We start from the raw sequence: 17,766 nt of genomic DNA on the forward strand, positions 1-17,766 counted from the left end.
TGAGGCCCGGGTGCGATACTACGAGTGATGTGGGCGAGGGTGGCCCGTATACCTCCGCGGTGGTACGTGGTAGCAAGCACCCGCAGATTATGAATAGCAGCATGCCGGTATCGCTAAAGAGGAAAGTATACAAAAGTTGCATCTCAACTGTACTCATCTATAGAACTGAAACGTGGAGGCTGACAAAGTTGAAAATAAAGAGGGCTAAAGGACGAAAAAGGGTAGAGGTAACATTAAGAAATAGGAAGCGTGCAGAGTGGGTGAGAGAAAAAAAATCAAGTTATTGATATTCTAGTGGAAATCAAGAAGAAGAAATGGGCATGAGCAGGACATATAGTGCGAAGAGAGGATAGCCGATGGTCGCTTAGTGTAACAAACTGGATTGGAAGGGAAGGAAAGCGTGCAGTGGCGGCAGAAAGGTAGGTGGGCAGATGAGGTTAAGAAGTTCGCAGGGGTCAAGTGGATGCAGCTAGCGCAGGACCGGGTTAATTGGAGGAATGTGGGAGGGGCCTTCGCTCTGCAGGAGGTATAGTCAGGCCGTTGATGATGATGAAGGCGGTGAGTTGCTGTATGCTACTGAAAAGTATACTCTAATGGTGGTGCCTCATGGAGAGTTTACATACACGATTTTTCGGCTAGGGCGTAAGAAGGTTTTCTCGCTGGGGGACCCGCCTTCGTGAAAACTTGGAATTATTGGGATTTTTCGAAGAAAAGGAAATCAGTGAGAGGCCGCTGATCAAATACAATTAAACGAACACAGTCCTGCTTCCGTTAGACACATAAACGATAGATACAGAAAAAAGAACAACAAATAACTGTCATTGAATATAGGAACCAACCGAGACGTGTATATGATATGTCTGTCATTGCTAAAAATACGTAACCTCAACAAGCTGAGCCAGGGAAACGTATCTCTCGCTCAGGATATCCTGGCATAGCTGAGCTAAGCCCCAGCCATTTTTTCCTCAAGCTTGCCGTATCTCAAATTTACGCTGTTAACAGGAAATAAAGTACTTTACGTCACTTTACCTAACATATCCTAAAATGAACCCTACGCGCCCACACCGTATTGGCTCTGAGCGCTCAACATTGTCACAGAGCTTCACATGCGTGCATATGTGGGGCCGGAATGACCCGATACCGTCCTATATTGTGAACGGGGTGTTAGCACAAAGCACGCAGATGGCTGCGCATGGGGGGTAGAACAGTATGCTTGTAGGCACGCGCATGCGCATGCCTGATGTATCATTCCGCGCAACCTCATTTGGAGCAATTGTAGTCCCTGAACCATGTACTGCAGCTGCAGCGTCGAGTTCGAACCACCTGTGACATATGGAACGCGTTTTTTTTTCTTCCATTGTTGTGCTTTGTGACCGCTTCAATCGCACCCGCTGTAGAGAGAGAGAGAGAGAAAGAGTAGAACTTTTTTTTACAGCAGTGTATGAACGAGTTCTGGCCCTTCGTCACTTGGGCGGGGACTGAAGCTCTGCCATGAAGCAGGCCGGAAGACGTTGTTCCGACGGTATCCCAGGCCAGCTGAATGGCCTGGGATGCAGCTATTTGGACCCCAGGGTCAGAGCAGCCAGCACGGTTTCCTAAAGTTGCGGCATAAGATTAAAGCCACCTCCAAGATAAAAGCGGCAGTCCCAGCGTATATGTTTGAGGGCCCCTTTTGAGTCACAGTTTATACACATTTCTGATTTTTCTCCTTAGAGCATGAGCCATATCCTCCCAGGAGAAAGATAATAAATTTAAGAGATATCAGATCAGAACCTCAGGAGCGGGTGTGGTTATGCCCTAATGCGGAGGCGTCGCCACGCGACGGCCTGCCAGCAGTTTAGAGCAGGGACTGCCGCAGCAGGCACCTGCCTACTCTAAATTTTGCTGCAAGATCTAGCACACCCTACGCTTCGCATGTGCATTTTAGTGTTGTGCCATCAGGATCGAATGATCATTTGATGCTTTTGGAATATTAGAAGAAGTTAGAAACCACCTATCATGGTGGCTCTGTGGCTGAACCTTTCGGGTACTAACCCCAGGTGTGCACATTAGGAAAAAAAAAATCTCGCTCTCGTATTTTCGCTGAACATGTACAGTTCAATGAAAGAAGTATTGCATCTAAAACAGCCATCACCAGGACTCATCTGCTGTCGAGCCGAACACTACGTTTTACTGCGAGAGAGAGACAAACATTTATTCGGAGAACGCTTGAAATATTCAGCCCTAGGTGGACAACCTCCTCAGTCCAGAAGGCCGTGGACCCGAGCCATTTCCCGAGTCCGGTCGACCAGACTACGCTGATCATCCAGGCTGGGGCTTGACAGCTGAGTCTCCCACTGCTCCTGGGTTAAGTTCTTTAAAATATTTTATAAAGATCCCCCCCCCCCCCCCCCCCCCCCCCCTCCAGAGCGAAGGTTCAAATAGGCAGATAATACAGAGTTTCTATTACGGTAAACACTAGGGAAGTTCCTAAAACCTTCCGGTTGCACAATACCGTACGCACACAATAAAGCAACCTCGTAGGCATATCATGTTCATCAGGGAGAAAAAGCCGAAAAACAAAAATATCACATATAAAAAAACACACACATTTGTATCGTTCTATAACTCGGGAAGTGCCCGGTTTAAATTTAGTTTGATTTTTTTTTTACCTTGAAAACCATTGAAGCGTGCCTCGGCAAAAGACTTGGGAGTAATTGCCTTCGCCAGTACATATATTTCTGTTGGGGTTGTGGGAGTTGTGGCAGGTCTTCCTCATGTAGACGTCGTTTTCTTTATTTCCCGAAATTTCGCTTCTCTTTCCATCATTCTTTGAATCGAAGCAACTAAAGATGTTTTGCTACCCTATTAGTCTATCAAAGCTGCACCGCAAAGTAAAAGCAAGCCAAATCATGCCAAACTGCTTTAGCATGTCTGAATCAGTTTATGCGGAGTTAAACTTTGGCAAGTTTCTAATTATGATGGTTTAAATATCCCGAACTGTCCCGACAATATAGAGGCGCACGCAGTCGAAAAAATACTAAAAGAGGAGTGAAGATTTCACTAAAAACGTTTAGTCCCGGCGATTAATCGCCGGCTAAAATCTGCTAGCGCACAAAATCCAGACGGGCTTGACATATTTGAGAAGTAGAGGGCTTCAGTCAGTCGCGAGCAGCTTGTAGGAGGGACGCTTGAACGCCTTGCGGAGCACAAAAAGGCCGACAGGCGTATATGTGCAGAAACTCGTGGGCTAGACAAAGCACACAAAGGTGCTTTTATTTGAGACTAGCAAGAAGCTTCGCAGTTGGTGCCAGTATATTTTATGTCGAAATCCATGTCGAGTTCTGTATGTTCTTCGCCGGTAACAATGCTTGTTTGCTTTTCAGTATAAAGGTTCTGTCAAAGTGTTTAGTGAAATATATGGCGTTGCTTTGCAGTCGCAGTAGCTACTGTGTCTTCCGGAAAAAATAGAAATATTTGAATACTTTGAATTATTTAGTGATCAAGATGTATACCAGCATTCACGTAGCAACAATCTTGTCTTAGTTGTTTGCTACAAGCACGGAAAAATTGTGAATATGTGGGGCCATTTATATGGCTATGAAAAGATATAAATGACACTTTTTTATGGTTTTAGAAGGCTGTCGCAATATGTGCTGCAGCCTCCACTATCGAATGGGCGCGAAAGTGGCCATATTTAGGCTGTGTGCACACCAAGAGCAGGAATAGGCTGAAGGAACATAAAATACAGAACCTAATGCATTCGTTGTAAATTCAAGGTTAAATTTTCTAGTTTGACGAGAAGCGCCGAAAAAGATAGCATCGATCCGGAGTAGAGCGAGTGAACGAAGTTCTGGCTTGTTTCTGTGTCTCCTTGTCTCTTGCACGCCATTTTTTAGTCATACATCTTTCAGTTGCTTTAATTATTTTTTCTAGAGAGTTGTTATTTGCGGCAACTACCATAATTTCTGCATCCTCACCCGGTGTAATATGCACAGTGGCGAATTCAGGCTGAAAATAAGCTTTTGTTTTTTAATCCGTGCCCACCACCGGATAAAGTTTGGTGGAAATGTTGTTTCTACTGTCAGCAAGAAGGATTCTATAGGTAGGCAAGCATTTTATTGTCAAGAATTAAAGGCGAGCGCTTTATTATATTGTATTGATTGCGGCCCCAAAACCCGACGAAATTACTTTCCACGAGGTTGAGAGCTGCCAAGAAGACTCTGTCTTTTCCGAGCCATTACAACAGTTCTGAATGTGCGAGCTGAGGCGGTACAGCTGCATTTATGGATCCCGTATTTATTGATTTATTTATTTGTATTCATTAGGTTTTGCCCATGTACACACAAATACAAGCACCAGAAAGCAGCAACTCTTCGCTACCGCGACATGATTTCCTTCCATATGGAAGTTGTCTCCATATCAGAGCTGACATCGATATGCCATTTCGCACGGTGACATGTCGTAGGGACTCACTTAGGACATGTGACCTTTTGTTTTGTCGGCCCCGGTAAGTTTCCGCTGATCTGACAAACCGTATGTAAACATTATACATTGTAACGTCTGCACACATAGCGGGAATGACGCAGTATTTCGGCTTTTTACCATGTATAATTCGTGGACTATATTTCAAAGTTTACGGTATATCTTAATCGCTTTTTTTTTGCAATCAGTCATGCGAGAATAAGGCCGGCCCACGTCGTTCTTGGGTTTTCTTTTTCGTGGCTCGTTATAGCTTTTTTTTTGTACATGCGTTCAGATGTGCTTTCTATATTCCAGTGGGTCCTCTTGTACTGTTTGAGGATTGTCTCATCTTGTTTTCACGTAAACACGTGACCACATGGCCAGGCTATTTTTCCGTATGTCCATGTTTACTCTTACTTTTGCATTTTTGTGTTAATTTTAATGGGCAGTCCAAAGTTTACGCAGTTCCCTCCAAATCAAGCATATTCGCTGGAAGCAAGGAGTTTTAAGCTGTATTCGAGTGCTTTGGTGTTACCGCTTCCTTTTTACTTCTTGGCTTTGGCGGTTTTCGCGGTCGCAGCCAAACCACTGGACGTATTCCGAAATCTTCCCCGACATAGTAAATCCGTACTGACAACTGTGCGGTGAGCCTGCCACCACAGACAATATAGTCTGGCAGTGCGCGAAGGATCCGCCTCCAGCAGATCTAGTACCATATTTCTTGCTGAAACACTGGGAAGCTGTCCTCGGCAGCTGCGATCTCGACGTCCAATCCCGGGTCTCGGCAAGAGCGCATGAGGTCGATGACAGACTTAAACTGCCGGCCACATGAAGCAGCTGAATGCAACCCAAGACCAAGACCATCAAAATATGGACAGATAGTTTTCTCTCTCTCTTTCTCTTCCCTTTCATGCTTGGGGAAAAAGGACCATAAATATTTATATCTTTGTTTTTCAAAAATGCCAAAATTTCCGTATCTTTTCGTGTCCGAGCTCTCCCAACTCTTCCTGCATTACACTCAAGCCATGAAGAATAAAACTACTCAGAACAGGAACAAAATCGTAGGCGCTAAAGAGCAGAAGCAACAGGATGAATTTAGGCTTGGAGGGCGGTGCTGACAGTTAACATTTATTGTATATGTAGTTCACTTATATGAATTAAACGCGCACCTCCATCCTGTAGTTTCTGCGCTTTTGTTCCTTACAATGACCCACTAGCTGGCCTAAAACCAGGATTTTTTTAGGCTACTTTGTTATTTTGAGAACGGGGCATTTAACGCTGTCAGGTTAAAATTTAATTATGCGTGGTTGCAGGCTTCGATAGCCGATCGAAAAGCGTTGGTTGCTCTCAAGCGCCTGTTGAGCGCAGCCCTAGGACATCTTGAAGCTTCTTTATATGGCTCAGACAGCCGTCATAGCTCTCTGGTGCAATATTGTGTGCGCAGACGCGTCCTTGTTGCTTGTTGACGTAAGGAAAGCTCCTAGCTATCGGCAGGAAATTTATGGCAGATCTTACGTGTTGTCGCCTGTTAGTAAACGATACAGCCCACCGCCTCAAGTTCCCTAGAATAATTACACTGGCGTAAACATCGCGTCAGACTGAAATCAAAACTGAACCGATGGGAGCAAGCTCAGATGGCTCGAAATCGCTTACTAATCACGTGCTCCTGGTGCAACCTACCAATTCATGACGTAAAAGCACAGGATGATGTAGAAGTGATCTGATATGGCTCGAATCAAAGGGCGCATATCTTAAAAAGTCGAATGCGTAAAACTGCGTCGACTTTGCGCGAGAAATGTGACATTGGGAATTGAAATACGGCGCTGAATACAGACTTGAGACTGTTTTTCTAACTTTGAATATTTCTTTTCCCTAGAAAGTGTGCCAACTACGTTTTATGGGCTAAAGCCAGAGCGGGAAGAGCGCGAGTCAGAACTGCGCACTCGCTTCTTTGGTCGAGGTAACGCAACGACCACGGGCAGACGAGCAGCTTTTTTTCAGTAGTCGATCCCTGCGTCCCAGGCAGAGCTCGAGCGCAAGAACGGCCAGCGCAGTGGCTAAGAAGGCCAGGTATGTGAAGAAAAGTCCGACCAGGTCCTGGAATCGCAGGTTGTCGACTTGGTAGGTACTCGCCCGCTGGCTTCCGGCGAAACAGGCGCCACCTGGCGGGTCCAGCACGTACGAATGCAGCGCCGGCACGCCAGCTTCGTGCCACCATTTGATCCTGCGCAGTTGGGTGGCGCGCAGGGCGTCTTCAGCTGGGTGTCTTTGTAATAAATACAGTTTATTAACAACGAATACACATATATGATTACTTTAGCTAGATAGCCATGAATGTAGCAGCAGTATCTAGAAATTAAGCCGTAAGATCTTAATTACTCAGTTAAATAATTTGATTGCCGCCAGTCAAGGAGGGTAAGTGCAAATTGATATGAATTCAATTGATAGCTTCTTGCGAACTATGCCAGGTGGCAAAGGGCAATGAAGAAATTCTTCCTCCAAGTCAGAGATTAAGGGGTAGAGGGAATATGCAAGGATGAAGAAAGAGAGGGTGGGAGTCAACGTAGCGTATAACGGCGGCGGAGGAATATGCGCTACCAAGGCTGACAAGGGGAGAAGCAAGAGGTTGGCAGCCGTAGGAAGAGGAAGTTGCAACAAATTGGAAGGACCAGCGAATTGAGGGTGGTTCCATGGCAGGTTGCGGGGCTGTATGATCAAAGCAAAACTATAACTGCTTTCGGTGTCATGCGCTAAGTCTAGCTGTAACGTTTCTTTAAATTAAAGAAGCTATGATATCTATACTGGCTTTTGAACTGCATTATTCACCGGAAAGATGTAGTTTGCTGGTCCGCATGACGAACTTCCTCGACAGGCTTTGGTGGTCAACCGCAAATTTGTTTTCATCGGGCTTCGCCACGTGTAACCACATGCGACGAAAAAGGGGCTTTGTCAACATGGTGACTCACTTCGATGCAGTACAAGTTCTCGTTGATTCGATGTGGGTTCTTTACTTCCCGCTAAATTCGTAATTTTGGTGCGTTTTCCGCAGGGCCACTGTGTGTCATTGACATTTTTTCTGCAACTATAAATAGGATATATCTGGTGTTTTGCTTTGTGAGACGCTTCAGCCGCTCCTCGCATTTCGTGCTGCATGCGTAGCTCATTATATACTTCTACGTCTTCCGTCTTCCATTATTATACTGACAATCTGTAGAGATGGAGTTCAAGTGTAATTCAAGGCAGATATTTGGACGTTATAGACATCAGTGATGAAAAGATTAATAAATATGACGTAATCAGCTTTTTTGTTTCCCGTTTTGAGGAGCTAGCATTATGTTTAGAAGTCGAGAGCGTCAGCATAAGAATTTAGGTCCGTAGTTAGTTTTATTCATTGGCAACGTGGTTCTTAATGTGTAACGCCAAAATACGCTTTTTTGGATTTTTACTGTCTTCTTCTCGCAATGCACGCCTCTAAAATAGAGTTCACAAGGCTTCATAATGTAGCGGAATCACTTTAAAGGCTTCTACAGCATAAAATTAAAAAATGGCTTCCGTATTTGTTGTACTAAAATACAAGTAACGCTGCTTGAAATACTATGTGTTTCCAGAAGCCAATTTTAAGAGCTAAAAATGCGTATATTTGACGTCCATGTGTAGTAGCTGACGAGAATTGTGTCGCAGTAGAGAGACGAGCGAAAGAGTGTTCCTCGATACCGTGCAATAGCCAAGGCATCGTACACTTTGTCTTCCAAGTTGAATGTCACGCCGCTGTGCGGGCAACAGTTCGAGGACCACACGCCGCGCGCGGTAGTCGGTTGTGTGCCCCATTTATAACAGCGGACCATGACAATTGCGCGCCGTTACATGACAAGGTGCACGTCAACGGCACCTTGGGAGCGCTCACCTCTTGTTCATATCCTGCAATAGCTCCAAAGGAAAGTCCTTGTTTGCTGCCCAGACGCTCTTCCACACAAACAAGGCTCCCTGGCTGATGTAGAAGCGTCCCCCAACACTCGCGCAGATACGCTTCAGCTCGTACCTGACCCCTTCTTTGCCGACCAGTATGACTGCCTTGTTCCGTAGAACGGCGTCGATGTCCGCAGGTTTGTACTGCAAAGGTGTCTCCCTGAGACCGCTGTGCTGTTCCACCATCTCGTGTATCTTGCGGTACACGCCGGTCTTGGAATACTGCGCGAAAATGACTCCCGTCACTCTGAGGAGTCACCTAGAGCATGGAAGAGCAGCCTGTGCATGCACGCTCTTCCAGACAAGTCCGTATAAACATGGAAGGTCTTAAACCGAAAGCCTTTAATTCCTCATGTTCACGGCTGCCTCCGCCGCCCTGTCCCACTATAGCTTCCTATTATCCTGACAGCCACGTCGGGCACGTGAGAAACATATCTTAGTTCTCCTTGTCTAGCGTTTAACCAGCGCGGTTGCCATGGGAACTGCCACCTCTAGTTAGTGGTTGATAGTGATATGTAATAATATATTTAGTTAGTGATAGTGACGGTGATGATAATGACAGAGATGAGAGACTATGTCATGACCTGGTGACGTTATGACCGAATGTGACATCATTATGACGTCACATTCGACCATGTCTAATAACAGGCGTTGACGTCATGATGACGTCGTATCCGGTCATGACGTCACGACTGCTCATGACATCAGCAGGAGATTCAGGCGTATACCTTTATTCCTCAGACTGCCCATATTGCAGTGAGTGGGCAACGCTCTACCATATATATATATATATATATATATATTCATAGGCAATTCTACAGTTAACTTGCGTCCTAGCCCATTTCAGGATTAGAAATCGTTCAGGTTTAACACTGTGGCCATATGTGCGCGGTGCATTACAGGAACGTGCCCAGTGGGGGGCCCAAGGAGAGAGTACTAGAAAAGCAACCGTAATTTCACTAACGGAGGTATAAAAAATTATTCACTGCACATTTTTTCTTGAAACGCCGTATCAATACAGCTCATCTTTTAATGCAGGTGGTTAGTGCAGCAAGGCGAACAGTATACTTGCGCAATAAATTACGATAACAAACATTATCAAGTAAAATAATCAAATATTCAGCATTTTTTTTCTGTTTTATCATATTAAAGGCGCCACATTGTATTCTTGAACAATAGGTACACAAAGGCTAAGGTAAGTCTTCTTTTATTATTTTCGAACTGACATTGTTTTCTTGTATTAATTTGACGTTCCTTTTGATAACACACCTAATTGCATTTGGCTCATTGGCATTGCTATAATGGCGCCGCTACAGATGGTATTTTGACAGAAATAACGTCAGAATCGTATACGGCATAATATAAATAAGCTGCGTAAGTGAAACGACACGCCATTCTATCCACGTGCTCTAGGGAAAGGCTCTAGGGAAAGGCACTAAAGTAGCATTTTACGGCAGTAATTTTAAGTTCGATATCGCTTATCGGGATTCCGAATCGTGCAAGAATCGAAACTGAACTCATACATAGCTCACCTTCAATTTAGGCAGCTGTCAGTTTCGAGCTTAATTATTTACTTTGAATCACTATCCAATGCTAATTAGCAAATGTTTATCAATAATCGTGTTTTTCCTGCACTGCGTAACGTAAACAAAACGTAAGTAACACCCACCTTATGATCAATCAATCTGCACAGTCTGTGCGGAAGTATATTTCACGGAGTTTAGAAGATAAATCTGAGTCGAATAGCTAGACAGTACCCGGTAGGTTCAGGTGCTTTGATGGTTTGGTTGGTTTGAAAGACTGTGGGGCACGTATCGACTAGAGGAGAGATGAGCTCCTCACCTGCAGGAGGGTTTCGACCTGTGTGCCAGCTGGCAGAATGGGCATCATCTGCGGGTTGGCGGCGAGGTCCTCGGGCGAGTCGATTCTGGAGAAGGACGTGTGTACCGTCAGGGTGGCCACGATGAGACTCGTGAAGTACGTGCTGATCACCAGGCTGGCCAACAACCAAGCGCCGGCCACGTGTCGAGGAGTGCGGTGGCCGCTGAACGCGGCCGTCCCTACGCAATTGCGAGGTTAATTGGAATGAATTGATTATTTATCGGTTTGATCTTTCAGTCCCGTTAACGGGAGGGGGGGGGGTAGTAACTGAATTACCAAGAGACTTATGCCCTCCTACAGTGGTTGTCAACTAGGATAGTTGAGTGCCCAAGTTGCCCAGGAAATGCTTGTGCTCGACCCAGCCATTGTTGATCCGCCGCTTCATCGACTCCTATGGCAGCACCCCTTTGCGAAATCGCCTCTGGCGCGCCATTTAGTCAAATCGGCATCACTAACGGACCTCCCTATTGAGCCAGATTTCTGCTTTTTTGTATTATGCAGCAAATGTAGCACGCAGTTGGTATCATCCAATTTAGCATACATCTAGCACTCAAGTTGGAGGCTATGTTTGAGTAGAGTTTCAAACCGAGCTTATTGCTCCCCAATCGCATGCCGTTCAGTAAAGACAATTAACGCTTTTCCAAACTCCGTGCCAGTATGTCAGTGCCAAACCACCAAACAAAAGAATGCCAGGCAGCGGCTCGCGCGTCCTAAATGGTTTAAGCGGAGTCAAACCACGGCTATTATTTGTCGAAGGCCACGTGCATTCTAAAATGTGAACGTAAAGAACATCCAGATATCCCACCTTGTGCCAAGAGGCTGCTGGTCAGGTGCCAAAAGGTGTCGAAAGCCGACCACCTGTGTCCTGGCGCTCTACCTTCAGCCTTATCAGAGAAGTGTTTCAATGTCGGAATCAGTAGGCTCAGCAAAAACATGGAGATTAATAGGCAGATCCACGTCTGTAAAACGAGATCGAACGTCAAAAAAAAGAATACGAAAATTATTTTTTTGTTCAGTTTTGAAAATCTTATTCTTTAACTCAGCTGGCTTCAGAACAAATATTGCCACTGCGCTCGTCGCGGACGAAGAACCTACATTACCGTTATTAATTTGCGCTCCGCAATTTGCACGGTGACAAGGCGATACAAAGGAAGCAACATACGTCTTGACTACACGATCAACTTGCCACTCACATTCAGGTCAAAGGCGCTGAGAATACCCAGATTCCCCACGGCAATGTCTTGAACTCCACTTGTGATTCCAATTTCTACATTCTCGAAGACATCCGAGACAAGCAAATCGTCGCTGAATAGGAAATCATCCATGCTAAATGGACCGAACCCGATGTTCGCTCTCTGTAAAAGAAGAAACCGATTAGCGGGCAAGGCCATAGGTTTAGCCTGTGCCGGACTGCGCATGTGGATAGCTGTCGCTACTTGCCTCCAAAACCACGTCGCTCAGCATACCACGGTACGTGCCGTCGGGACTCTTGGATCCCCATTCCATGTCTTCCGGCATTACGCAGTCGTAACTGAAAATCACACGCTCGCTATACACTTTGGTCCAAAAGAGCTGACGTAAGCTATATTCGAAAACTATCTTCTCTACGCCACGATCAGTAGAAGTGCCATAACTTCCAAACGGCGATTGACATACAGCACGGAGAGCGCGTTACCGGTCTTTATATCTCGCAATAGAGGGGAGCCCTTCGACTACTACAGTTCCAAGTTTTTCCTTTAGGACCGAAATAATCGAGCAAATATTCGTTACCGTCAAACGAAATTCAACAATACGGCTCAAAATTGACTATAGCTTTCACAGAAACATCGTAGGTGACTAAACTTTCACTTTGGTCCAAAGCTTGAGCTTGTGACCATTGTCATTCCGGGAAACCTACTCTACCAAGGTCGATTTTCCGCCGTGGATAAGGCAAAAAGACTGCTAAATTTTGCTCTGAGACAACAACAAGAGCCGGTGTTTGCTTAGGTTCTAGCAGAATAATAGCTCACAGAACTATCTATACATCGCCGTCCGTACAAATTGCGATATGGCAAGTACTCGAAGAGAAAAAAGGACCAAACAGATACCACATCGGGCGCTTCAGCTGAAGATGGGGTAATGCGGAACTTAATAACAAACTGAACGTGGCGGCCGTGCTCTACTGTAGCGTATTTTGCAGCCGTAAATGGTTGTAATGAATAATCACTCCTATGCTTCGAACTTTCCTCCACCATAAAAGATACCGTGGCCAACACTTTAGCCTATTAGCTCAGCTTATACAGGAAGATTTGTCGCCCGGAGTAATTGAAGTACAACGTTCAGTGTTGTGGAAATTGGTTGGTGCACTTTTCGTTACGCAGTTATGGGTGAGTGTTTGGGGAACATTCTTCTGCCGTTGCTGGCGAGGGCACCTTGCTTCCAAGTGCTTTCTTATGATCGACAAACAAGGGTTCAAAGGTACTGTTAAAAGTTATCTGACGTCTTCGTTGATCCGTCAACCTCGCCAATTACTTTGCAGAGCTTCGCAGCACTGCCACTTAATCATGGTAGAGAGGGGGGCGCCGTCGCCAGGAAGCTGCTCACGAGAAAGGAAGTACTTCTTTACAGCCCGAGGCGCTGATTTCAGGGAAGCACAGGTCAGCGAAGAACAGTGCTTGGACCGACTTCCTGCAGTTGTGGACTAGCCAGCGTAGTACTCCTAGTCTTCATTAATGGTGTCACACACTTGCACTAAGAGACCTGTAAGGTTATACTAGTATGCTCACTATATGTTCTGGTAGCGAAAACATAAAATTAGAGGGAAACCTCAGTTCTGCCTTCAAGAGTGTGAATTGTTAGCAATAATGGCTCCGGTTTACGAGTCCTTTTGTGTATCCTCTATCATATAATATCTCACATATATTCATTAGTATAAAGTCAAAAGCTACTCATTTGCGTGAAAGACCACTTGACCTTAATAAATTTAAAGCCTCGCTGTAACTAAGCTGCATTGATTGTGCCTACATGGCCTAGGAGTAACGTTTTGCAAGGTTGGGTTCCCGTCTCACCCTCCCATATCAGATGAGAAGCCTGAGTTGGCAGCGCTTGCCACGTTAGGGCCATGCGACGTCACACTACCTGGCGGCTAGTATCAGTGTTCGGCCACGTCGCCTGGCAATGCCTACATTTTAGAGCGCAGCCTGTGTTTAACGTGAAAGCTTTAAAGGCCCCGTTCACCGATAATCCGTTGCGATGGCGTCTGCCACCGTCCGCCGCATTGGCGTTGTGAGGAATTAAAAACCACGAGCACGGCGCTGGCAGGTGGTACCTGGCAGCTCACATGGCCGAGAAATGACTGAAAGTAGGGTTGACTAACTTTAAGTTTGGCAGGAGCTGCTAGCTCGGGCATCTCTTTGATATAGGAGGGTGAAATCAGAATCTGGCTGCCAGCTGACTGTGAAAACCAAGCCGCCAAGAATAATCGGTACATCAAGTCTCAATCTTTTTCGTTAAGCGAAGTTCATCCAGGTTTAAGCAAGTCGAACAAAAATTGATTACTAAAGTTAACCAAAGATAAAAAAAGCTGAACAATGATGGAAAACTAAGTAAAGATTAAAACATTGTTTATAAGAGAATAATCAAGCACAAAAAAATTGACAAAGCTGCCAGCGCTTATGGGCCGCATTTGATTTACCAAAGTAAATTGGAAGAAATATTTAAGAAATGCTGCCATCGCAGAAGAGGTAGAAATTGCGCTAGCCTGCGTCGATACAAAAGCTGAAGTGATAATAAGCGAGAAAAAAAAACAGCCATTTGGAACTGGACAAAAGGAAGAGGATCAGCCGCGGCTAAGAAAATTTTCGACTACAGAAAGACCTCGCGGAGGATCAAAATAAAATGAACCCCAGGCCACGAATCGGTGTCTATAAATGATGCTGCTCAAACGCTCGCCCGAGGTATCTACCACCTGACGAACGTCGATCAGCTCGACCACCCAGTACCCGAGGAGGGGTTAAACCACCCCCTCCACGAGATCTGTGAATACTACAAACTGAACAAGATAAATATTCCGCAATCCACATGAACAGTTAAACAACGATGAGGCCAAAAGTCTTCGCAGAATACAGGCCGGAAATTACCACAACACAGCATGGCTCCACCATTTAAAAGTAGAGCACGAACAACAGGACAACTGCAAACACTGCTGACAGACCGATACACTAGAACGCATAAACTGGCAATGCTCCTTTCCGCCTGGAGCAATAGCCACCATTCAAAACACGAAAGCTTGGGAGTCTCTTCTACAAATCGAAAGCATTGAGACCCAAAAAGAATTCATTCGCCTGGCGGCTGAGGCCGCGAACAATCAGTGTATTCTTGCGCGCTTCTAGTTGCGGAGTTCCAGCCCCCTATTCGGGTCAACGTACCTGAGTGGGGGAGTAGGGAAACCTCCTATATCGGTGGCAATAAAGTTTTCAATCAATCAACCCAGTCGGAAACAACTACAGAACACTTTCTGATGTTACGACAGAATTTCTGTGGGGTTTTTGACGGGAAACCTGTTGCGACAACAGAACATTCTGTAGTAACATCAGAAATTTCTGTAGTTACAACAGAAAAGTGCTACAGAACTACAGACAACAGGAATATACTACACAAAAACTACAGAACTACAGAAAAGTACTACAGAACTGCAGAAAAATCTGATGGTTACGACAGAACTATAGGATATTTTGTCGTATTTTTGACACAGTTCTGTAGTTTTTTTCGACTGGGAATCAATTAATTAATCAAGTAATCAAGCAATCAATGATTACAGCTCGTGGGCAACTTGTCCGGAATACCTGTCTATGGGCTTGGCTAGTAGCCCGCCCGTAGAAAAGCAATGGCGGTCACCATCTCGGTCTGTAGGCCCTGCCACATTCTTATGGGCCATTCATTGGCTTCGCGGAGCAATATGGTGAGAGACCAACCTGATGTTCAAAGCGGCTGTAACATTGTCCATAACTGAGGCTGACACGCCATAGATGTGGGTCTTTCCGTTCTTCTCGTAGTTCATCACCCAGGGAGGAAACTGCATGAATGTGTGCTTTTAGAATCTTCTCGTCTACGGTGAAATGGCTCGGGAGAATTGAATAGCAAGACGAGAAATAGCCAAAGACTTTGGGCACGAAATCAAAGTGCGGTTTCCTTCCTATGGGGAGATTTCAGACACATGGTATGGGCATGCCAAAATAATCTGTCTATTTGTCCACCCACTTCACTAGCTGCGAGGAGTGGGAGTCTACTCTTCTAAACTGCTCGTCGCTGGAGTCTTAAAGAGCGCTTGTCTACCGGGCGCGAATGCGGCATCGTGTAGTGGAGTCCCAGACTAAGAAATCCAACCACGTCATGGTGCCATTTTGGTCCCAAACTTTCTTCTTCACAATAGAAGCTTTCACCGCAACCAATTACTTGAGTTTAAGTGGAGAAAGACTCAATATGTGTTAGTTTTCCTGTGTCAAAAAGGCTGGAAGAAGTAAAACCAAAGCAAATGGAGCGAAAATGGTAGATGGTTTGGTTTGGTTTGTGGATTTTAACGTCCCAAAGTGACTCAGGCTATGGAGACGACATAGTGGAGGGCTCCGAAATTTCGATCTCTTTCCTCTTTCCCTCCCACCTTCCTCCCTTCTCTAACGGCGCGGTTTAGGTGTCCACAGAAACGAGTGTGACATATACTGCGCCTTTCCCTTCCTGTGTACCAATTAATATTATTATTATTATTATTATTATTATTATTATTTGACGTGCAATGACATCACACATCACAAAAGCGCCTTGCTTTTCGCAACAATCGAAAAGAGCTCGCCGCGGCAGGGTTTCAATCCCGCATCCTTGAGCACATAGTCGAGCGTCCTAACCACTGCGCCACCATGGCGGGCAATGGAAGAGGAGACAAAAATAATCAGAAGTCTAACGTGACTATAGCTCGCAAAACTTGCGAAAGCACTAGTTTGTCGTAGTTTTTTTGGTTAGACTAGATGCATGTAGTGTTGTCGCTGTCGTCTCGCCAGATGTTGTTGACGCCGCTTAACCTCCTACAACTGCCACGAAGGACAAGGAACCAATAACCGTTTAAAAGTAGACTGCCCATCACCCGAGGTTATACCGTGAAATCACGTGACCCATACATCCCAGCTGAAATTCATATTAACCGTTGAACAATTAGTATTGCTTCTTGTTACCTGTCAACTACCACCTACCAGACCGGTGCTCGTGAAGAGGATAACTGAAAAACGGCGCCGCGAAGACGGATGCGAGAGAAGAAGAGCAGGCGCTATGTGCGTCGTGTTTGCTGTCACGGCGCTGTTTTTTAGCTTTCCAATGGTGCATCGACTCGCTAACTTTTAGGTTCTTCGTGAAGATGACTGCAATGTATGTCGGCCAAGTTAGTAGGAGCGAAATAGCTATATTCAGCCAAGTCGTACGATTGTGCCCGCATGACATCTGAGTCCGATGTCAAATATGTTGCCTAAGTTGGCATCCCTTGTGAATTGAGTCGCATGTGTCGTGACGTCACACACAAAGATAATAAACCAGCGCGCTGTCATGTCACCTACAGCTACACCTGCCAGTGGCATGTTATTAAGGAGGACCGCACACACACAAACATGAAATTCCAAGCTGTAATGCATGCCTTTTTTCAAACATCACCTGCTTAATCATTTTTTGCCATCCTGCTTACATACCACGGGGTATCTTGATATTCGGATTATTAAGACTTTTGCGTTAAAACTGAATTTGCGGGGAGGTATTTGTGAAATTTTCGCTTGGCTACCACGCTCTGAAGATCTCCTAAGTTGTAACTTCAGAGGAAGATAAACTTCGTACATTACGTCTTACCTGGAGAGCTGAAATTGTCAGGTGCATGTTGTACTGCTTCATTCTACTTTGGAGGGATTTCAGCGAAAGGCAGCAAGAATGCTGAAAAATATCGACGCCAGTGACTCTGCAGATGAAGTAACCTGGCCAAGCCTCTGTCTCTTCTATATAGTCGGCTACGCAGCTACTTTAGCTCACGAGCGCAGCTGCGGTAACCAGAGCCTTCAGGGGCACATTCTTTTTATAATGGTATCAGAGAGGCGATAGCATCGTATTGGTTGTCACGGAAGAACAAACCCTCATCTTTATTGCGGTCTGCAGCTTGTTGGCATTGGCTTATTTGTTTATTTGTTTTGAACTACAACCCACCCCTATGTCTGCGAGGAGTCTTCAGTCCACATTTGCGATGGCGGTTCGCGATTACAGAAATGCATTGAAGAATGCTCGCCTGGAAGTTGGATGTTTACTGAACAGTGCAAACATTATCGCAGATTACTGGTCCTTAATATTCCGTCTTCCCTCTTAACTTTGCCGGGTTAGGAGGTCAATTGCTACCCGTTGGCTGTGCTTAATGTAGCATAGAAGCAAAGTAAGCGCGCATCCAAAACTGCTGTAACGTCCTACCACGCGCTACGA

General features: G+C 45.4%; 1 protein-coding gene across 1 annotated transcript; it reads right to left on the reverse strand.

Moving 5' to 3' along the window:
* Positions 1-5,149: 5,149 nt before the first annotated feature.
* Positions 5,150-15,349, reverse strand: LOC146177056 (glutamate receptor ionotropic, delta-2-like). The gene is made up of 8 exons (XM_084581448.1): positions 15,243-15,349; positions 11,731-11,821; positions 11,484-11,645; positions 11,096-11,249; positions 10,252-10,469; positions 8,348-8,631; positions 6,387-6,667; positions 5,150-5,280 (listed from the first exon to the last, which is right to left on the reverse strand). The coding sequence occupies exons 1-8, from the start codon at positions 15,347-15,349 to the stop codon at positions 5,150-5,152; spliced, it is 1,428 nt and encodes a 475-aa protein (XP_084437574.1).
* Positions 15,350-17,766: the final 2,417 nt, after the last annotated feature.

This window comes from Amblyomma maculatum, chromosome 10 (genome assembly GCF_055883805.1).
Source record: "Amblyomma maculatum isolate TAMU_Amacu chromosome 10, ASM5588380v1, whole genome shotgun sequence".
In the NCBI taxonomy this organism is placed as follows: Eukaryota; Metazoa; Arthropoda; class Arachnida; order Ixodida; family Ixodidae; genus Amblyomma; species Amblyomma maculatum.

What these genes read in the sequence shown, in the direction of transcription:
- LOC146177056 (XM_084581448.1), bottom strand. Translation starts at nt 15,349, where the DNA reads ATGCAGTTTCCTCCCTGGGTGATGAACTACGAGAAGAACGGAAAGACC. An exon ending in CAGCAGCCTCTTGGCACAAG is followed by an intron (nt 10,470 to 11,095) that starts GTGGGATATCTG and finishes GCAATTGCGTAG; the next exon opens with GGACGGCCGCGTTCAGCGGC. An exon ending in TACCTCGACCAAAGAAGCGA is followed by an intron (nt 5,281 to 6,386) that starts GTGCGCAGTTCT and finishes GGTTGCATTCAG; the next exon opens with CTGCTTCATGTGGCCGGCAG.